General features: G+C 30.0%; 2 protein-coding genes across 6 annotated transcripts in view; one reads left to right on the top strand and one right to left on the bottom strand.

The window, feature by feature from the left end:
- The window catches only part of LOC129980138 (fibroblast growth factor 1-like), a 35,801-nt gene extending 32,801 nt beyond the window's left edge, over positions 1-3,000 (bottom strand). The window contains exon 1 of one of the 3 annotated variants that reach the window (XM_056090777.1): positions 2,841-3,000. In XM_056090777.1, coding sequence (XP_055946752.1) covers positions 2,841-2,855 — 15 coding nt within the window. In that variant the 5' untranslated portion in view covers positions 2,856-3,000. Of the gene's footprint in view, positions 1-618; positions 1,018-2,840 lie in introns of those variants that run through there. The other 2 variants (XM_056090775.1, XM_056090778.1) reach the window with 2 other exon arrangements.
- Positions 1-11,940, top strand: part of LOC129980184 (ubiquitin-conjugating enzyme E2 L3-like) — a 33,827-nt gene extending 21,887 nt beyond the window's left edge. For 2 of the 3 annotated variants that reach the window (XM_056090781.1, XM_056090782.1), the window contains exon 2: positions 10,103-11,940. In XM_056090781.1, the coding sequence (XP_055946756.1) occupies positions 10,147-10,611 (465 nt within the window). In that variant the 5' untranslated portion in view covers positions 10,103-10,146 and the 3' untranslated portion in view covers positions 10,612-11,940. Of the gene's footprint in view, positions 1-4,786; positions 5,279-10,102 lie in introns of those variants that run through there. The other variant, XM_056090779.1, reaches the window with a different exon arrangement.
- Positions 11,941-23,321: the final 11,381 nt, after the last annotated feature.

Here is a 23,321-nt window from a genome sequence, read left to right as displayed (position 1 = left end):
ATTTAATTTTGTCTTTTTGTTGCATGTATTTCTGTTTTAATGTGTATCCGGAAAGTTGAATCCGAGATATATTCACAAGATGCCTGCGGAAGTTTTATTATCTCATTGAAATATAGTTTGATAAAAATCTTAACTGCTGAGAAACAAAAGTATATTGTACATCATTGAAAAATGGATGCATCTTTTAAGTGCAAGCAGTGAAAAAAATGGAATTTTTTTCACTTTCTTTGAATATTTATCGGCAGAATTTTTAAATTTTCATGTGATGTAAGAATGAATAACAATTTTTAATTTCGAGAACTTAATCATAAGAGAGGGAAAAATTTCTACTCATATGAGGTATTATTTCTAATTAGTTGTATTTATGCTTTAATAATGCACGATGAGACAAAAATGATTATTACTTGAAATGTATATCCGATCAAAGTTTTGGTTTTATAAATATATGGTGTGTAGTACAACTTTTTTCTTCATGGCGATAGATTTTTGTAAAAAACGCATGTTGTTGCTTCTTTAAATGTGAGATAAATAAATTTTTAAATCTATCCGAAGTTATGAGCGGAATAAAAAATAGAAAGATGGGATGGGGAATCCAATGTTTAAAAATCGTATACATACGTGTGGGTTAATTACAATGATGCGCTGCAATTCTTAGGGTTAACGGGAATGTAATCTTGAATGAAATTTGTTATGACGAGAACGTACGAGCAATAAAATCACTTGCCTGCTCTTTCGTACAGGTGGAATACCGATCCGTTGTTTCGTCAGCACTATTCCAACACCAAATGCACATTGCCGGTTCGTCACGCATTATAGGTATCCACTGAATAAAAAAACGAAATTTCGTCCGTCACTGCGACTCGCTCAAGTTACTCTGCCACTGAGCAGCTAGGTGTCATGAATTTGTATTTAATTTTTTTCCGCCACTCTTTTTTTTTTTTTTTTTTTTTGTGTGTGTGTGTGTGTGTAGGAGGACGCGTGTGGTTTTTATAAAATATTTTCTGTTACTACTGAACCCGAGTACTGCAACGTGGTTATATTTGCCAGAATTGCTAGATTAGCAATGAATTGATTTTTTTTTTTTTTTTTTTTCTTTCCGCAACAGTGCCAAGCTTGGCGACATTTTTAACTGGGGACTCGGTCCAAACTAACATTTCACATTTAATACCTAATTTTTTGTTCACCAAGATGAGCAACTGAGAAACAGCAGTGTAATCTTAAACTTTCTTCATAACTTCAAAAAAAAAAAAAAGCCAAAAGTTTTATAGAACTTTCTTTTTAAATTTTTAGATAATGGTTAGCAAATATTTTAAAAAAGAAAAAATGAATTCGGCGCAAAGAGTTTCCTCAAAATGAATCCGATAATTAACGAATTTTGATTCCCCCCCTCCCCCCCCCCAGATTTGCTATTTAAAATGAAAACTTTATTTCGGATGGGAAAGTAAATAGATAAATGAACGCCCTTGTCTTAAATGATAAAATGAACTGGGAGTATTTCCTTGCCATGTTCCAAGCATTCGAATGAATGCTTATGAAATGCTATTTACGCTTGGGATGCAGAAATGTTAACTTCTGATACATCTATTTTTCAAAAGGGGATAAATATATAGATATAAAGGAATGAATAAATACCTCAGAATGATAAGCCCTTTCATATTAATTGAAGAAAATTATAACAAAGAAATAAATGCTCTAAAAATAGTGCCAGCATTTATCTTAAAAAGATTTTTCTGAAAAGTGAATGTTGAATTCCTTTTTCTGCCTTTTACTTTTCGATTTTGTTTGTTTAAAATCGAGTGAATAGTACAGAAATATAATTTACATGTACAAAAATTACAGATAAATGTTTTGTGTGATTTTTATTTTGATCGATGAATAATTGCCGTTTAATTACTATCGACGCGAAACCAAATACCTAGTGGAATTTATAATAAAATGTTAATATTCAGCCCGTATTTCTAAAGTAATTTTTATAAATAGATTCATAATTGCAAATGGAGTGATAATGCTGCTGCTCAGAATGAAAATATGAACTCTCATTAGCTGAAAAATAACTGTAGCCATTTCTTGTATTCATATTTTAATCAAACGTACAGTGATCTTTGTTGTTATATTATATGAATCCATATAAACCAGATTGGTTTTTTTAGACAGATTTTTATATTTATAGACAGATTTTTATATATATTTCATATATTTGAATAACTTTAATTTTTTTATATGATTGTGAACTTTTTGAATGCATAATTACGTCTGTTTAAATTTTGATTTTTATAAAAACTTATATAATGTTATTATTATGTAGTGCCAAAAAAAAAAAAAACATTTTGAATATTCCGTTCTAATACAGTAACTAGAACGATTTTATCATTATTTCATAATTTTTATAATTATTTAAAAAGAACATGCTGAATCTCCAAACAAGGTTATTACAAATAGAAATGTTTAATTGTGTGTCGTATATTGTGAGCTAAAACCAAATGACATTTCTATAAGACAGTTTTTTCTTTAATTTAAAAAAACATTGTGCACATTATTGTGAAGTAGGAAATGAAAAAAGAGTAAATGATCATCTATCTTATCAAATTATATATCTATCTTCATTCATCTTACCAAAATTTAAATTGAACAGTATATTAAAAAATTAACAGTATATTCCAAATTTTTAATAGTATATTCGATAATTTTAATCCTCTACTTTTAAAATTTTCATCCCCTGCTTAAATACGATTTATTTATTTTTACTGCAATTTACTGGATTCTTCGGGAAGTGGTTTTTAAGGTTCGCAATTTTTGATAATAATTCGGCTGGTAATTATTATCAAATTTTTTACACCTACCTGATTCAGTTGCATGTGTTATGACGCAGATATAGATTTGAAGAATCTATCGAATCACTAGAAACAGAACTTTTCCATTGATGCTTTAGTAGTGTACGAATGATTGTGGAGACTCGTGTTATCTGGTTTCCAGCTTATTTTCTGTTGTGGAAGATAACGTTATTTAAGAATGTGTTATGAAAGAAGTTTGATAAGATCTATTTATTATCGATGCGAATTTTCTTTTTGTGGGTGAATTTATATTCATCTCATTTATGTAGTGCTATTTATTACTTTCAGATTTTTTAAATTTATCTGGAGCTCATCAATATTTTCACCCTCATCTTACTAAATTTGTTTTATTACTCAATCCTATTTTTATTATAAATATGGAATTGAGTACAGAAAATAGAATTAAAAGAAAAATGTCATCTGTTATATTCTATTTTCACTCTATTTAAAAATCAGCGATACGACGCCAAAGCTGGGATCATCTACCGGGTAATGTGTGTGTGTGTGTGTGGATGAGGCCAAGTGGGTAGCTTGACTGTTCCCACTCTCAACCCACGCCGTGTATGACGTCACCGATTCGTGCATGCTTGAATTTTTCGCCGTGTATCGCGAATAAATATATCGTGTTGATTATATTATGAAATGTGTAAAAATCCCATTTTTGGGTTGCGAACTCGAACAGATAGAAATTTTATTTAAATGGAGTGGAGAAGGGGCATAATGAAGATAATTTTGGGGGAGAACAAAATATTTAGCTCTCTTAGTGTGAGTATGAATTCTCATGGAAGAAAAGCAATGTATGTATGTGTGTGTGTGTGTGTGGGCGGGGGGGGCGATTAAAATGGCAGAAGCCGTGAAAAAGAAGAATAAAAATATTAGTGCCATGTTTGGTCTGAAAGTCATATGAAAGGGGTACAAAAATTTTTTTTATAATTGATGCGATATTTGTTTATAGAAAAATTAAATATTCTATTCACTAACTTATCGTGATGCTACCACTATATCTAAATAACATGTAAAAATAAAAAATAGAAATTTAAATATACTTCATGAAAATAATAATAATTTTCGATTTTAATTTTTATTCTATTGAAATGTGCCCATATGGTTTAAAGTTTTTGCATTTTTGTCTCATTGAAAATTTAATTCTTCAAATCAATACAATGAAAAGTATACTCAATCGATTTCTTTTTCAATTAAAAATTTAAATATTTTCTAAATATTATAATTAACCTCCAGTGAAAAAAATCCATGTATAAATGTTTTAATTTCAAAATTATAAGCAATAACGGAAATTTTATTTTGAGATCAAATTGATTTTAGTACTACAATTTGATCGTGTATTAATTAATATGACGCAGAAAGTTGTGATAAATCGTATCCGCATGTCTTTTTGTGCAGAATCATCATGAATAAACACTTTGTTGAAGTCCACTAATATTTCTTTTGAAGGACATTAAAATTTAATTCGATGCATGAAATGTATACTTTGTTTTTAACCTGTTCTAAAATAATTTTAAAATGCAAATAGTTTTTTCTTTTATTTGGTGAGTCACCCCACTACCGCTTCCCATCAAAGATATCATTTGCTTCATAATTTGTCAGGTGCGTTGACAATCTACATAGAAATTCTTTCTTTACACCAAGGTTTCATCTCAGAAATTTCTCACTACATTTTTTAAAAGAGTATTTCTCCTAACTTGTGATCCTTAAGTTATATATAATATTACTTTTTTTCTTTTATCTGAAACTGGCAATGAATATTTTCCATTGAAATTTCTATTAAATATATAATTAAACAAAATAAATGTATAATATTATTTTCTTTATAAGCCATCTCAGTTGGAAATTCATACTTAATCAGTGAAGTGTTGTCGTTTAACTTGAATGATGTCGCCATATTGCAGCGAATGCGCTCTCCTTTGGTAAACCGCTACTAATAATCTGTAGCCAACCGGCATTATAGCAACCCACTCGTCTGTTTTGATACACTCCCAATTCTTTGGCTTCTACCTAAACTCAAAATTCTACCGACGCTTAATTTTCTTTATTTAATATTGCTGCTCTGTTTTATAAATCGAATGGCTTCGATTTATTCAATGTCGAAGGAACGTATATGAAGGTCGACTCGGTTGCCTATGGTTGGATATCGAAACATGCTTCAATATTGATCGGCTTGTGACGTAACAACATTTTGCTTTTGGCTCGTCTTCACCAGCTTCGCCGCCCAATATCTGCCTGTGTTCTTGAAGTTCTATTTTTAGTGGAGCGATTCATAGCACAGGTCTTATATCTTTTAATTTCGGTTATTATAAACCACTTTTAATTCTTCTACTTTTGATTCTTTGGCTGAACAAATTCGTTTACCTATATGTGCGTGCTCTCTCTTCTCAGTGTATGATTGGTCGATACCAGTTATCTTCTACCCATGTTTTGCTGTGTCAAAGGTAATGCATTATTATGGTCTGTGTTTTTGTATTTTCTGATATTATTCATCATTATTATTGTTTGATTTATACAGATTATGTATTTATCTATGTTTTTAAGTTTCATATTGAATTATTTATGTGTAACATACTTGTATCGTTCTGATCGTAATTGCATGTCTTGGCTGACAGAAAATTTAAAATTATATCAAAATTGGTGCATTATGGTTTGGAAATAAAATTATATAAATTAAACTAAATGTTTTATTGATATTTAATCTTGCATTCCAATTTTTAAGATTATTATAGTATGCAGTGTGTATGTAACAAAACTTCTTGCAGTTGATGTATTCAAGGGAGTTTAAAAATGTTAATAAACAACGGAGAAATTCTCTTTCTATAAATAAAAAAAAATAATTAAAGAACACTTAACAGTTGCATGAATCGGTAATATTAAGTATTTCGCTTCTCAAATTTATTACTTCATTGTTTTCACTTAATGTATTTTTATTCAAAACGTATTTATATGGCTTATATTTCATAATAAATTAAAATACTTTAAGCATTTTAAAAATTATAAATGATTAAATAAAGTTATCTAGAAAAAAATCAATTTCTTTCTCTGTTTACTGGTAATTAAATTTTTAATATGTCTATATATTTGTTTAAGCATAATGAAACAGTAATTTTAATTGTTTATTCTGCTAATATTTTGCCTGATTTATTCTCTGCTGTGCAGAAACTGTTTTTATGCCATCTTTTTTAAGGATCTTTTTTTAACTAATAGATGCTAATATATTGTATGTCTTGATTTCCATTTAATAAAATTTTTCTCATTTTATTATTTGAAATTTAATAGGATATAAAAATGATTATTTCTATAAGTAGTAATGAGATGGAAATTATAATTGCAACATTTAATTTTATATAGAAAAGATTATTTGTTAAATGTATCGAATTAAGTCATGGAACTCAAAAATATTGATAATCTCTCATCAGTTTACTTATTTTATTTTAATATGCTTTGCATAAGTTAATGTTTTATATTTGAATTGTCTAATTGTAATTTATTTAAAATTCACTTTTAATTATTTAGTTTGCAATATCATGCATTCAAGAAATCTATATAATATCATCATAATGCTTTGAGCATAAATTCAATAACTGAAACAATGAAAAGTATTTTATTTTAAAAATCAGAGAAAGTATTGTATAGAAATAAGACTGGTATCATTTAAAGTTTCATTAAGGTAGTGAAAAAAAAAAAAAAAAAAAAAAAGGTTTTAGTGCAATAATATACTCTGAATCTGTTAACTTAAAAATTTTAGGAAGTTCTTTCTGAGAGAGCATTTGAACTCTGTGAAACAAGCATATTTATGACAATTTGGTAGCTAGCAGGTCATGGTTTTTTTCCCCCCCTCCATCATGTATGTTCGATTATATATGTTGCATAATACAATTTGTAAGTATTATGCTAGCTTATAAATATTCTGTAAAGAATTTTTATAAAGAAAATGTAATGAAACTTACTTTGTGATATATTATATATTTGGATTTAAGTCCAATGCTCCATATGCCTATCATGCTTAATTTTTATATATTTACCTTGAGTAAACTGAAATTTTATGAGGTAGCTGTTAATGATAACTGGACTTTAAATTGAAATCCTACATTACATAATATCATTCTTTTGGGTCAGGTGAATTGAAATATCCAATAACTGGCTATGGTTTGTGTTTTAATAAAAATATATAAAAAACTTATTTAAATATAAATATGAATTAAAACTCTTTATATTGTCTATTATTGTCTTTCATTGTAAAATATTGTCAGCCCTAGATAAGTAGCTGGAATAATTGCTTTATATTTCTTAATTAATTACTCAAACAGTTTGTTGTTTGATATAGTACAAAGTATAGTATATTAGCATATTGAAATCTTTCTTGTATAAAAGATGAAAAATGATTTCATATGCATAGTTGGTGGTTATGGTCTGATCCTATACATTTTTAAAAAAATATACAGAATATTTAAATAATACATATTTAAGAATTCATGTAGAATTTTCTAGGCTAAAAACAATTTATTTGACTTTTTTTTCCCCCTTCATGATGAGATTTATGTTATTATAGAAGTAGTCTTTGCAGTATTCTGATATGTAAATGCTTTTTATTAAAATCTTCCTCAGTATACATTTAAAATTAAATTATTAGCTTAACATTTATGAAAATAATTTGGAAATAAATTTTTTTTTTATATTGTGAATTTTTAAGCCTTAATTGTATAAAGTGCATGCAATTTGCTTTTAAAAGAAGAATTTCTCTTGGTTTATTTCTCAATGCATTCCTTGTTTTTATAGTAAAATATCTGATTTGGCCATAAAAACAGTTTATAAAAAAGAAGTCTAAATTTTTTAATTTCAAATTTTAGACGTGGGAAACAAATAAGACTTCACAGGATTAAAAAGAGAAAACACTAAAAAAATTTTTAGCTGAAAAGAAATTTGGATGATATTTCAACAATAGTTCCTAAGTGGGCAATATGTCACTAATTTTCCGTTATAAAATGTCTATTTAACTGATATTATTTCAAAAAAAATGTTCTGATCTAGTGTTAATGTTAATCTAATTAAAGCTGGTCTGATACATAATAAAGAAGTGAGGTATGAAAATAGATGCTCATTATAATATTTTGACTTTTTTAATCTTAATGGTATAATTTATGTTTTAAGTAAGTGGTGTATTTTTAGTTTCTTTTTCTTATTTAAATTAATGCATTGTAGTGTAATGTTAATTGCCTCCCCCTCAAAAATTCCATTTAAAAATGTAACTTGCACATTTGTAGAATTTTTAAGAAAGGACCATGATGTACAAATCATGTACAAAAATATCTTTGAGCTCTTAGTTAGCGCATATAAACTTCGTTATTTCTTTCACTTAAAAGCTTAAAGGACTGAAGAAAAAAAAAATTGTGATGATTCAGTTAATTTTTCATTCCGTTGAAACTCAAGATACCCTGAATAATTACTAAAAAATTTTATAAGTATTTTAATTATTTATATTGCATTATTTATCTCGAGATCTGATTCTGTCAATATATCTTTCTTTGCTGCCATTACGGTAATTTGCATTCCATTTTTATTTCAAAGCTTTTTCTTATTTTCTTCAGAAAGAGTCAGAAGAGTCTGATTAAATTAATTTCTTTTTACATTTTATAAATCCCTTTAAATTCAGTATGAAAAATTATTTTTCGAGCTGAATATTTTTAAGAAAAATAATTGGCCATTTAATCCAATAAAAGAGAAAAAATACAAAGTTTACCTTAATTATTAATAATTATACGATCTATGTGATTATGGCAAAATCAAGTACATATCTTGCTTGTCCCACTTCTCTAATGATGATTAAAAATTGTAACGTTTTGATACAAACATATGTTTTCCTAAATTATCCTTATGAACTTACAAATCTATAATAATAGTTCGATAAAATGTATACAATTTATTTATGCATATATATAATATAATAATTTTGAACTCTAAATCGTATTGTAATTCTAAGAATTGTTAATTTAATGATCTTTCATTTCAATGTATTTTATTTCTTTCACTGAGATTTAGTTATTTTTCTATTTATTTTTTGTAAAAGAGCTAAGAATGTTCAACTACAAGAACGAAAGCACTTGTGTAATTTTCTGTTAATGGAACTGTTTATTTAGTCCAGCCCCCCCACCTCGGCTTAAAGGAAATATCTGTAACTAATTGTGTGTTATATGCCATTGACTGAAGTGTCATTTAAATAGAGGAAGAAGCAAGGTAGCCATTTCTTTTGTTATTTATATTGTTGAAAAAGAATTGAATTAGGAATTATATCCAATGTAAAATTCTTGTATTTGTTTGAATTGTTTCACTTTATATTAAGAGCTGTGGTATGAATTTTGATATCAGAAGCAGTTGGCATTTGTCCAGTGAATATCATGGCCAAATTTTTGCCGCAAAAATAGTGTATATTCAGAAAATGAATATTAATTTTTCCTTTCTCTGATTTTGATAAAATAAATTTAGTTGGCTTTTTTGAAAGTAATTTCTAATTTTTATAAAATTTGAAAGTAATGAAAAAATAGGTGTATATTAAACCATCTTTTTTTAAGTTATGAAATGTATATGTGTTTATGTTTAGAATAAGGCAGCTGCTTTTATGTAGTTAATATTCCTTTTTCAAGGTTTAACTTTTCAAAAATAGAAATATTTGATCATTAAGGACCAATCAAATACAATTTTCAGTAGCGAGGCTGAAATTTCAAAATGATAATTCCTTCTAATTTTCATTACTGTACATAATTTATTATCCATCATCTCCTTATTGCTACAGATGATTGACAGATGAATATATGAAAATGTTATAAATTTGGTTATATCTGTTTTGTACCAAATCAACTTTTGATGGTCTGACAACTTTCTAGTCTGATGGTCTTTGAGTATGAATGGCACCATTTAATTATCAAAAGTACAAAATTTATCTACAATTACTTTTTGTGTTTCAGTTCAAGACTTTAATTCAACAAAACAAACCTATGATTAATACATAGAATATTTTAATTTTAATAGTTATTTACATTTTAATTATTTTCCTTTTATTTCATAATTGAGTAAAGTATTAATTTAATCAAAAGTTTTATTAAAACAAATTTCAGTCATTTCCAAATTATTAAAACTAGTTCTCTATTTCATGGAATTATTGTTTGCACTAGTAAGATTTGGGAACGATGCAAATGTGTTTTTAACTTTTCTCTATCTTAATTCATATTTTGCGCATTTGTGTCTAATTCCAAACTTCTATTTTTCAGTTTGCCTAGCAGACCTACATCTTTTTTAAAGTGCAACATAAACTATGGCAGCCACTAGGCGTCTGCAAAAAGAACTGCAGGATATCCGCAAGGCCAATATGAAATGCTTTCGTGATATCCGTGTTGACGATTCCAACATCTTGAGCTGGCAGGGTTTAATTGTGCCTGACAGTGCTCCGTACAACAAGGGTGCCTTTAGAATAGAGATAAACTTCCCTGCTGAATATCCTTTCAAGCCTCCTAAGATTTTATTCCGCACTAAAATCTACCACCCCAATATTGATGAAAAAGGCCAAGTTTGTTTGCCTATCATTAGTGTTGAGAACTGGAAGCCAGCAACTAAAACAGATCAAGTTATTCAGGCACTGGTAGCCCTGGTCAATGAACCGGAACCAGAACATCCCCTCAGAACCGATTTGGCAGAAGAGTACAGCAGAGACCGGAAGAAATTTTTCAAGAATGCAGAGGAATTCACCAAGAAGTTCTCTGAGAAGCGGCCGTCAGATTAGGCTGGTGAATGAATTACTCTTTAGTTTGTGTTAGGTTCTTTTTTCTTGAAGAGAAATGAGACTTTGATGGACACATAATTCACTTATATTTAATTTTTATTACTGCTAATGGTATTTCTGTGTGGAAATTGAATGTGATTTAGATTTTCCCCTTCTATATTATCAATCTTTCATATTTAATTTATAAAAGGTTAAGACTTTTTTTCTTGTCTCATTTATTAAATCTGCTCTGATTTGTATGCTTCTTAAAAATTCATTGGGCATGAAATTCTTAATGAAAAATGACCAGACTTAATAAAGTATTATTTTCCAGGCAATTATGTGCAATATGCTAGTTTAACATTCCTACTGTTATTGAAGGATATATGTTAACATTTATTAATTTCTAAAAAAAATTAAATCAATTTTCCTATTAATTAAACACTATTTTGTAGATGCCAGCATCTCATACCATTGAATTTTTTCCTTTGGAAGTGTGCAAACCATGTATTCTTAACTGAAATATTTCTGATAATTCCATGCATGTCACTACTAGGCCCCCTCATCAGTTCCTGTATACGCTAAACTTTATATTGCATATTCTGAAACATTATTTCGAATTTTCTTTATAAAGACAGCAGTGCTGCCTTTATTTTTTTTTAGTAATACTTGAAAGAATGTGCATCATATTTATAAAGCAAATAAAGTTGCGTAATCAATTTTCATTTGTAGTCTTTGCTCATGCTGATGTAGTGACGTGTTTTAATTTTTTTGTGTGTGCGTGCATGCAATTCATAAAGTTTTTGTATCAGCATAGTTTTTATATTGCCATCCCCCCCTTATTTAAATTAATGCAAAATTTGGTCAAATGAAAGATGCACAAGTCATGAAATAAGCAAGGGTGTTTAATTTTTTAAAAGAATTTTTCATTTATCTAAATGATTGGCAAAATTTGGTGGCCTAGTCAATCTGAAGCAGTGAATGTAAAAGCTGATTTTGATAATTTTTTATACAACAAAACAATTCAGTCTCTAATAATAAACTATCCACCAACTGACTCAGTATCCAAGTCTGTGATTTAGATAAGTTTTTCTGTAGTCAGCAACAAAAAAGGGTATTTGTATTTGCTTCTTATACGATTTAATTTTCTTTAGATTGCAGCTTAAAATGAAAGTTTTCTCAAGTGTTTTGAGAAGTGTAATATATTGATACTAGTTACATATGCAATTTTTCGTAAGTGTAAATGGAACTTCTGTGTCTTTCCATCCACCAGTTTTCATGTATTGAACTGTAAAGAAAGAAATTTGTATGGAGTGTATCATAAAATCAATAAAATTGCTCTCATTAGAACTTTTATTATTTAATACCTTGTGTGAAATGAAATAACATATTAAAAAGGATTAGATTGTGAGCTTTATATTTATTTCAAAATGACATTCATAATATTTGGGTTGAACACATTTTCAGTACTTTTATTCTTAGCCTGTTAACTCAACATATTTTATTAGACTTGTGATAAAGTCTTGGCTTATGCATTTGAGAATTATGAGTTAAAATGCATTTCAACACATGTTGTGTTGGTTGGCCTGATGTAGTTTGCTGATTTAAGGTGTGGAGAGGTTATCAATATTTAGAGAGGTTATCAGTTCATGTGCTTTTCTTGTCATTTAGTTCGAAATTGTGAGGTCCATTCCAAAAGAGTTTTAGTAAGGCTTTAAGGTTGAATATTGATCTGATTTATCTAAACAATACATTAGATCTTTTCTTGAATTTTCTTATAGGCAATGCCCTCTATTAAAAAAATTTCAATTGCGAGTTTCTAATACACTAATGAAAAGAATGAGAAATTTTTAGTCGGAATTCTTATTGATATATTAGTTGTAGATTCACCTTTAATCCCATTATTACTTTATCATTTTTAAAGATTCATTTTTGTTTGTTTTACCCATTTGACTGGCAATGGTGAAAAGTCAGATGAGACATACGTGGATGCTCTTGTTCCTTCTTCAATCTTTAGTATTTTAATTACAAAGATAATATTCCTATTTTAATTTCAGAGTATTGTTTAGTGACTGTCTTTTTGTAAACTTTTTTTTCTTTCCCCCTTTCCTTGATTTGCAGTCACATGTAGTCTTGCTTTTAGCCATCTACTTTTATCACTTTGAGAAGTAGTTATTCCTCGTATTTCATTTATGAGGTACTTATTTTTAAATTCATTTTAACGATGAATTTGTCACTGAAAAGTAATATTCCATATTGCAGTGCTATCATCACCTAAGTCATTGTGCCATAAAATCATCTCAACGCCTGCAGTTGACTCTGTAATTAATCACTTTTATTTGCTTTATCCGTATTTTCAAAAATTTATGCTAAAATGGATTATATTGGAACCATAGGAATTCAAGCTATTTAAATGAAGATAGTGTTCATCACTTGCAAGAAAACAGAGATCGAGAAAAACATTTTTGCAGATCTTGTTCTAATAAGAATCTTGTAAATGAATATTACATAGATCTCAATCTTTTTCATGTGTACTCATTAGCGTTTCGACCTTTGAAATTTTATCTGTGGTTTTGTAAATTTTTTCTTATTAATTCGATTATCATTTGCTATTAAAGTTAAAAACCATTCACTAATTGCACCCCCACCCCCCCTGTAGTTCGGTTGAGGCAATTTATTCTGTGAAATCTCATGTCAAAAATAGGTCTCCGCAGCTCTCGAAACCTCTTGGTACACGTTGAAAAGGAAGATAGATAATAAGTAGAGAAATCTTGATTGTGTAACTCGCATTTCATTCTTAAGATATTTCTGATTTTCTCTATCACTTCCCCTTTAACTAGGACTGATTTCTATGGTCTCGTATTTTAATCATTTACCTTTTAATCATTATTTCAAATGTGTACAAAAAGAACTTAAAAAATTCCATCCCCCGTTCCCCTTTACTTTGAGTTTGGGCATTCATTAGTAAGAAACTCCTGCAAATTGCTATCTCTTTCTTCACTTTCTGGCTGATCATTCACCAACGCTGCTTGTCACTGCTGACCAACGGTACGGAAAGCGGTCAGATTTGGCGTGGAATGGATATTCGAATTGTCCAGTTTTGATTATTCCATACCATTTATAATCGATACTAACATCGACAAGTGAAGGTGGGAAAACGAGAGCCTTGTGGCGTGTATTGCAGTGCACTCTAGAAAGTTGGCCGTCGTGGTGGTTGAAGTGATGTAGCGTTGCGTTGCAGCAGTGTCCCTACTATACGCATGAGCTAAAAAATGAAGTGGAATTGGATAATTGCGAAGGATTATTCTTAGATATCTTTTTCTTAGAATACTGAGACTCAATCATTTCCATGTCCGTGAAATCGGTTCAGTGCAATGACTTCATCTAACACAGCGCCATGAAAAATGCTTAAATGTGAAAGCCATTTTTAAGCACCTTAAAAGTGCTCGATTTTGAGGAAAGGTCCTTAAAAAGTGCTTAATTTTCTCGAGAAGTGCAACGATAATTTTTTTGTTTTCCATTTGTTGAATACGATAATTCATAAGCATAGCCATAAAGGCTTGTTTACCAGATATATTAAGAAAGAAAAGAGAATTCGGTCAAGGAATCCAGGGATTCTAATTCGTTTAATGGCCTTTTTTTCCTCGCTCCTTCTTTCTTCGACACTGTGCATTGCCATTTATTGGATTACTGGAATAGTCATCCGGAATGGCAGTCAAAATACCTACTGTGCCATATTTGTTGCGACTCGAAAATTTTTCAGTGTTTGAGATGTTAAGAATTTATTAAAGTTATGATTGATAAATGTATGCTGTCCTGTTAAAGACGAGTGTGCAGATTAGTCCGATGCAGCAGAATAATTGCGCCAAAGCGATATATCGAGCATGGTAGAAACTGCTGCAGAAACACTTGTAGTACGATTCTGATTAATATGACGTTTTGAACAATCCCTTAAACGGTTTATTAAAAGAATTTTAATTACTATACTGAATTGTATATGTTAGTCGATCGCGTAAAATCTAGACTTTAAACCCCGAGTTTTCAATCGTCATGATTTCTTTCACAGTATACTGTGAAAGAACACTGTGTACCATCCATTTAAAAGATATTAATTTGTTAGACAAATCTCGCCAATTTTAGTTTTTGCTGAGGAAAAAACGAAAACAAACCGCTGTTTCTGGTACTTACAATTTTTAAAAAACTAAAGTTTTTCGCAACTTTTATTCTTTAGTGTTTAGATTCTATCTTTTTATTATGATTTTTTTCTTTTTATAACTTTATATAAAAGTTTTCTTTAGTGAAATCTCTTTTTACAGATTAAAGTTTGTACTAATTGTACAGAGCAATGCGCAGCATAAACCATTGAAGTTTTGAGCATGACATTTTGAAATCTACTTCTTGGGTATTAGAGGCGCGCTAAGCACGGATGCTTCAAAATTTTAGTTATAAGTTAATTTAAAAAAAATAATAGAATTTTAACTATTGCTGGAATAGCAATAGTTAAAATTGTCTGAGCATCATCGCTCAAACATTATTTTTACATTGTTTTAAAACTTAAAAATAGCTCTCCAATGAATACCAATTTTGTTTGAATGGATGCATTTTTTCCGTTTAATTTTAGTAATTTCTGAAAAATTAGTTTTGGACATGATTTGTAATAATGATTTTTATTATAATAAAATTCATTAGAGTATCATTATTCCTTCGAATGGTTGAGTCACAATAATTTACCGCTGTTAACGTCGTGGGGGGGGGAAGAAAACCTTTTTTTGCTTTAAAGTTTTTAGAGCAGTTCATTGAATTAAATTCTTCATTTGATGAGTGTTAAATGTTAAAGCAATGCGATGCATTTTCTGGCTGGATATATATATTTATATATAAGTTAAAAAGCTAGCCTTTATTAAAATTTCGTAATGCTAAACTTAAAAAAAAAAAAAAACTTTAACAATAGAAAGCAGTAAGTTTTTTTTTTTTTTTTTTGTAGTCTTGGCATTTCAGAACGCCATTATGCTTTTCTGTTAAAAAAAATGACTTAAAAAACTCATTTAGGACATATTGTTCTATCGTCAATTTCGTTGTCTGACATTGTCCAATCGGCAATTTGATAGTCTTTTAATGGTACCAATCTCGAAATGCTTAGTTCTAGGCTTTATAAAAATGCAAATAAAACTACCAAATATAGTGAGTAAAAAATCAAATCCAAACTGTTGGGACGCGCTATGCTTCTACATCAGTTTTGTTATTTCCGGAAATGAGATACTCATTGAAATAAACTGGTAGTTTGTTAATTTTTAAAAATGTTGTTTGTTAATGTAAAAATGTTTTCATTGATCTTTTTTGGTAATCTTGTGAAGTTGATTTAATTTTGTGGTATTGATCATTTTTTCAATTTCATGATTATTTCTATGTTTATGTCAAAAGCAAAAAACCATTATTTGTTTTACAATACAAGATGCTGTGTTAATGCAAAAATAAATATTAAAATTTATAGAATACATATTTAAAATGAATCTTTTAATTTGCAATAAAAATTATGCATTATTATAAAACCGGAAATATCCTGGGCTTAGAAAATATACTGTTTTACGTTTGCGTATATACAGAGTTGCTTATTTGTTTTTATTATTATTGGTGGTGGGGGGGGGGGGCGAAGGTGCTTTAAAGTATTTTATTTTTGCGGTCATTTTTCAAACAACCTGTCATATTTTTTAACTATATTTTGAATTTGGTTTAGTAGAGTTAGTCCAAATCCATATGAACTATGAAAATATTTATTTTAAATATTCGCACGGGTAGAACATTTTCAGCGAATTACGTATTATCGCTATATGGATTTATAAATAGAGAGGTAATGAAAACCGCTGTCCCTCCTCAACCCCGAGAGTAAAATAAATCTCGGTACCTGTGCAATATGGGAACGAAGCACACATTAAATCATGCTCATTGAATGCCACAGAAAATTCCGCTGTTTGATATTGTTCGCAAGAATTCGATTTAAAATCTTTTGTTTCAATAAATGCTTGGGAACACTGCTCCTTCTTGACTTGACCAACCGTCGTTATTATGTATATTTGCTGAATATTTTCTGTCTGCCTTTCACCGTATTGAAAAAACAATTGTTCTTAAATATTTTGATGATTTTCGGAGTCTTAAAGAAACATCAAGGATTTGATTGTTGTTAAAATTGATATGTAAGTGTTTAAAATCATCCATTTTCAAGAAATTAATTAAGTGCGTCTTCAAATGTGCATTCATGCAATACAGTTTAGTCTATTAGATTCATTTTTGATGACTGCATCCATTTTAACCCTTTGCTCTCGGAAAAGTCTTTCGATGCAAAATTATTCACCTCATACAAGGGCTTGTTTATTGTTCCGAAAAATAAATACATATATAATTGTTTCAAGTTGAATTTTCTCGAAAAGTTAAAGTTTTTGTAGGTATTTTTAACAATCAAAATAGAAAAATAAAACATCAAAATGGTGCACCGCATGAATGGAGTCACCTCTCGAGTGCAAAGGATTAACTTTACACTCGAAAGCACTCTGTAGAAATGAAGTATTTTAACAGTGCTCGTCGTAGCCAAACAGATTTATTGGGAGATACTCTGAATATGGGAATGTTTTATTTTATTGCCGAAATTGGTTTTGATCATCATGTTTGATTTAACTTTACTGTTTAGGACTTAGTAGTCATTTGCCTCCGTTTTTTTCGTCACTTTTTATTAATGTGGTTATTTTGACTATGGTGATTGACTAAATTAAAAATGAAGCAAAAGTAAATAAGTGGCTAGTTATAGTCACAAAACGATCAGACCTGGCTTGTGTGCTATGAAAATCCAATCCAAGAAATGTCGTTTTAGTTTTGAAAACTTATCTGAATAAATTTCCCAAATGGAAAAAGTAAACGGGCGGTTCATCTTTTCAAACTATTTTTATTTCTTTCACTAGCATCCTCTGGCCACCAATTGGTTCGCTCAGATTATTGACTTTATAAGTTGTCAAACCATGAATATGAAATTATTTTTTTAATGTATCATTATTTGATAAGATTGAAAAACGTGAATGTCATTGAGTAAGTCCAAATCAATTATAGCGAGTGAATATTAGAAAAGTGTTTATACCTCAAAATAAAAGTGTAAGTGAAAATCCTATTTTGGAGTTTAATGTCCATAGAAAGCATTTTTTTTTTTAAACACTGGCAAAATGACGCGACTGACTGTTATGATGGATGAATTTGAATTTCGTCACAACAGTGAAACATCATTCCATTACAGATGCTCTTGACCGCCATGTATTTGTTTTTATAACCGTTTGGTATTTTATTCAAATACTTTACTTGTGGGCGATCAAACCGAAAACTGGATTTCCTACTTTTTTTAAGGTTGGTTGGTTTGGTAGTGTTTATTGGCGCAAAAGCCATATAGGGTCCTGCTGCACCATAAATAGGGTTAAAATGGAAAACATGAATGAAGTCTTAAACCACTAGTCTTTCGGAATGTAAAAAATAGAACTAGAAAATATTAGTAATACGAAAAACTAAATGAAATACTTTTTTTAAGATATCACTGGCAAAGATTTTTTTTTTCAAGCTGCATAAACCTGCATTCATTTAAAATCGCCAATTTATCATAGTTATAAATGGAGCATTGCATTTTAAAATGTTATTAAAAAAACATTGCATAGAAATGTAATGGATATTATTGAAAGCTCCTTTAAAAAAATAGTTTCATTTTAAGATAATATAAAAGTCGTTTTTGAGAAAGCTAAGATCCGGTCATTCGTTTCTATAGGCAAGTCATAGCGATGACCCATCTGACGATGGTTAAACTTATTTCCGCGCTGTGTTAAACTTTCCTTCAGATGTCTATATCTGAATTTTTTATATCTTCTTTCCTCTGGCCGAATCGAATCATATTTTGCTGTTCCAATAATAGCGGTGCATTGAATAAATAGAGCTGTAAAGATGTTCAATGAAATAGTTTGGAATAATAGTATAGTCATTTCTTTACATTTACCTGTTACCATTCGAAAATAAGTTAAAAGGACGATTTTTGTACGATTGCGTTTTATTTAGAGAGATGATGAGAAGAACTGCTACTCGTTTATATCTAACTAACAAAGAGCGGTGGTATCACTTACTCATGCTGCTTGTAGCGAGAGAAAAATTTAAAGGATTTACAAACATTATTATATTAAATTGTATACATATATAGGGACACTATTACAACTACTCTTTAAAAAAAAAAACAGTGAGGGAATGGTCTTACTAAAATGTTCTCGCCTCATTTCTAATAAATTTTTCATGCCAGAGAACGCTTTGCATGCTATTGGCTTACAAAAGTTACGAAATATTTTTTTCATATATTTAGCATTTTTACTGAATCTATTGTGCCATCCTTGGTGATGAATCCCTCACATGCGGTTCATAATGTCCAAAATTCGAATTTGTGCTTGAGACTTTATTCTGAGTCGATTGAAGTAAGATTTGATTCATTGCGTGTTTTGAATGATCGCGTTTACAAGTTTCTGAAAGTATAGACCGACAATCAACCCTGTGTCGGTTTTGGCTCAAAATATGACAGGTGTCTACACCACAGGGCATAGAATCTTATTTATCTAGCCTCTTCGTTTTGTAGTTAACTTATATTCGAACAGCCAGACTTCCTCTGAAAACCAGAAACCACTATAACAAATGTCATTCGTCTTGCTCAAAATGTTTTAGAGAATTATGTTTGTCGCAGACAGACATTTTTTTAAATGTGTTTTCCAAACTCAAGGAGGTTTAAAACGTCGAGATTCGTCAAAATCTAGAATTTGAATGTTTTGACGATTATTATACTTTTTCTGTACTGCATATATGAGATTCAAATGTAAAGTTATTTAAAGATGGGTTTGTTAGTTTTTTTTAATACCCATTAGATTTGACCTATTGTTTAATAAAATAATTATTTTCAATATTATATTTTTAAATTATATAATATTCAAATTTTTTAATATATATATATATATATATATATATATATATATATATATATATATATATATATATATATATATATATATATATATATATATATATATATATATAATGTGAAAATTTATAGAAAAATATGATAGTTCCATATATATATATATATATATGACCTACGTAATACGAACATAATAAATTGAACACTGATATGTAGAAATATCAGTGTTCATTACATTGTGTGTGTTGCCGCCCCCTCCCCTTTCTAAGAAGTAATATTGGGTGTTAATGAACATTGTGAAATGGAACATCGCACTGGACTTCGTTGTATGACGAAATGTAGGAATGGAAGGTCTTTGTAGGTTGTTCGAGCGTACCATGAAAATGACAAGAGATTGTGCCAGCTTAGCTAGCTGATCACCATTCAGAATTTCATAATATGTCCAAAAATAACCCTCTTGTAGCCAAAATGGGCTTTAATCTAACTGAATTTTTAAAAAGTCTAAAATTCCTTGACTTATTAGCATGCCTGTCTCTGCTTCTCATATCAAAATGCCTTATGTGTATCTTCCGATATTTATTAATAACTAATCACTTTGGGTGAGCAGTCTGTTAGCTAGGAATATTATTTTATTTAGTTTCAGTTAAATCTCTTATTCATGATTTGATGTTCACTACTCCGTCAATGAAATATTTTTTTAATCAAATTGTAATAAATATTACATGCATGTTATTTTAATAATCTTACACCTGTTTCATTTATTGAGAACATGGACTATGCTAATAGAGTCTTGTTAAGATGTAACTGTTCGAGTTGTTTTCTTATTCACGTAAACAGTGCAGATAATGACAAAATATTTCTTCCAGAGAAGTGGCAGAAAATCACCTGATTAAATGTTAATTAAAAAAAAAAAATGTGAAAGTTGATTTTCATTACAACAATTAAAACTTTTTATAGAAAATATGTAAAAAGATATTTTCCAAAATTTGTCAAAATCCAAGTAGAAATTGCACTATAGTAAAATTAGTATTAAAAAAATTTTATTATTTATATCATTAAAAAATAATTCTAAAGTGGGATTGGTTAAATTTATTTGTGTGTAATAATACATATTTTCTGAAGTTATCTTTGGAAAACTCCGAAATTTCTTTTAATTATTAATTAATTAAAATGTTGGGAAAAAACGGATTTTGAAAGCTGAGACCTTTCAAGGACATATTTGTAAGAGATTTGGTAGCTTGAGCGATCTGGTCTGTAGGCCGCTGCCATTTTCCATTAATATTAGAAAAATTTGTGATTTGGTGGTCCATAAATCAGTTATTGTCAGTGATATTTAGGATTTGAAAAATTGTAATACAAAGCGAGTTTAATTTAGCTAAATCAATGTCTCGCTTTGAAGCTAGACAACTGCTCTTTTGGTATCTTTTAATTTTGAACCTGGTCCGATGACAAGGACGATACTTTTACCATCATTCACCGCTTCAGATTTTCATTCCAAGTAATGAGGATGGGGGGAAAAAAAAAATGCATTACGAACCAAAGATTGCATCAAGTGCTTTACACTAAGTGTAAAGAATTCAAGAAACCAAAGTTTTATGATTTTTAGTTTTAGCTCAAAACCTAGTTCATTGTTTAAAAAGCAGTTATATATATATATATATATATATATAAGAAAGATGGGCACAAAATTCCCGCTACAATCCAATAGCTGGTGTAAGCCACCTATCGATGTAAATAATCTTCAATCCGGCGTTGGTCGACTTCCGCGCCTTTTGCTGATGACATCACTTACTAAATTGGCCACAGCTAAAGATCCGTCCAAACCTTCTCATTGTCCTTGACGTAGACCTCTTCGTTGTTTCGGATTGTACATCCATACTTGATTTCGCTTCTTAAAATGCAAGATGTCCCATAGAGGCAAACATCGTATCGCAACGGAATTCCCTGGAACGAATTCTACCTAGGCTAGTCTATTGCCGACTTTCGAACCAACCAAATATCAGGATGATCCTACAATGCCTTCCGGGATCCACTTGAAAACCAGGGATTCGCTTTTGTCGCCAAAGCTTTCACTGGAATGTTTCTACCTATTCTCGGCACTCAAAAATTGTAGCCCACAAGTAGTAGTGTAGTCCACAAGTAGTAATTGTAGCCCACAAGTAGTAGTGTAGCCCACAAGTAGTAATTGTAGCCCACAAGTAGTAATCGACCACAGCACACAAAGCGGCCAGAACAGACTCCAGCAGGAGATGGGATCCCCGGAGCTTCGCTCTACGGTCTTTCCGACGGCTGAACTTCTCACTGTCTCCTCGCCTTAGCTGCCGACTCACTACTTCTCATAAAAACTGGCTACTACACACGATACGATGCTGCGTCCTCAGTAGACAACAGGACTCGGCACACAGCAATTCAGCACTCGCTCCACACAACGGTGGCTCTCCGCCGTTGCTTCGCTATCCTCTCGAAGTTTCGTTACTTGTCTGCGATTCCATTTACGCTTCAATTCATTGAGACTGTCGGCTTTTTATAGCTTCCGGGAGGCGGGTCTAGAAAGTTCTGGGCGTATCTCAGTTGCTATTGGTCGGATCGTTAAAATTCTCGATGTTTCTAGTATTATCCATTTTGTCGCCAAAGGCGCCAAGTTTGTCGCAAAATTCTGGGATCATTGGCTCGATACCTCAGCAGTATCCACTACAGATGATTGTAAATCGGTCTTTTTCGTGATAGAAATAACTGTGCTAGGAAGCAGCATTACAAGTTTGTAACAGTATGCTTCTCGCGAGTTCAATTTTTTTGATTTAGTGTCTGTTGTCGTTCCAGAGAGAGATTGTCGTTGAGATCAATTGTGTGTATCAAGAATTTTTAAGTGATGGGTTTCCGATTATTGGAAATTTTGATTTTTAAACTATATATATTGCTACTACCAGAGAATTTTAATTTTATAGAAATTTTTTAAATAATTTGATTTAGTTTTTAAAAAATTCATTAATTAATTTTAAAAATTCATGTTCGCAATTCATTTAATTTGAAATAATTTTAAATTTATATATAATAATAAATGTGTATATATATATACAGCCTGAGTAAAAACTTTAAGGCCAGTAAAAATTTTTGAGAAAATGGAAACATATAAACAGGAATTAAAATACCATTTGATTGATAATTATTGAGCTTAAATAAAAGTAAAAAACGTAGAAAAATTAATTTGCAAATATTTTATTATTAGAAAATATTACAGAACACACAGATGAATATTTGAGCCTGTGTAAAAACTTTAAGGCCAACATAGAAAATAACATATAAGAAAAAAAATTACAAATTCTTAGAAGGTTGTGTAGGAGCCATTTCTTCGAATTACTTCATATATTCTTGTTTTCATGGACGAAACGAATTTTTGACAAAGGGCGGGGTCGGTTTTATACCATTCATCTTCGATAGTAGATTTCAGCTCTGTTGTTGATGTAAAGTGTCTCCCATTTGCATAAACTCTTCTTGCTAAGTCACCCCAAAGGTTCTCGATTGGGTTACAGTCAGGTGATCTAGCTGGCCATTTCACAGTTTCAACATTGTTGACTTGGAACCAATTTTTTGTGCTGTTACTCGAATGGATCGATGCATTGTCTTGCTGATATTTCCAATTTTCTCCAGCAAGACATTCAGCATTTGGCAAAAGATGATTTGTTAGGACATTTTGGTATCCTTGTGAATTCATTCTACCTGAAACGAATGCAATTGAGCCAACACCATTGTAAGCAAACCA

Source organism: Argiope bruennichi, chromosome 1 (genome assembly GCF_947563725.1).
Source record: "Argiope bruennichi chromosome 1, qqArgBrue1.1, whole genome shotgun sequence".
In the NCBI taxonomy this organism is placed as follows: domain Eukaryota; kingdom Metazoa; phylum Arthropoda; class Arachnida; order Araneae; family Araneidae; genus Argiope; species Argiope bruennichi.
The sequence above is the reverse complement of the archived record's forward strand: the minus strand, read 5'-3'. Positions and strand labels throughout refer to the sequence as shown.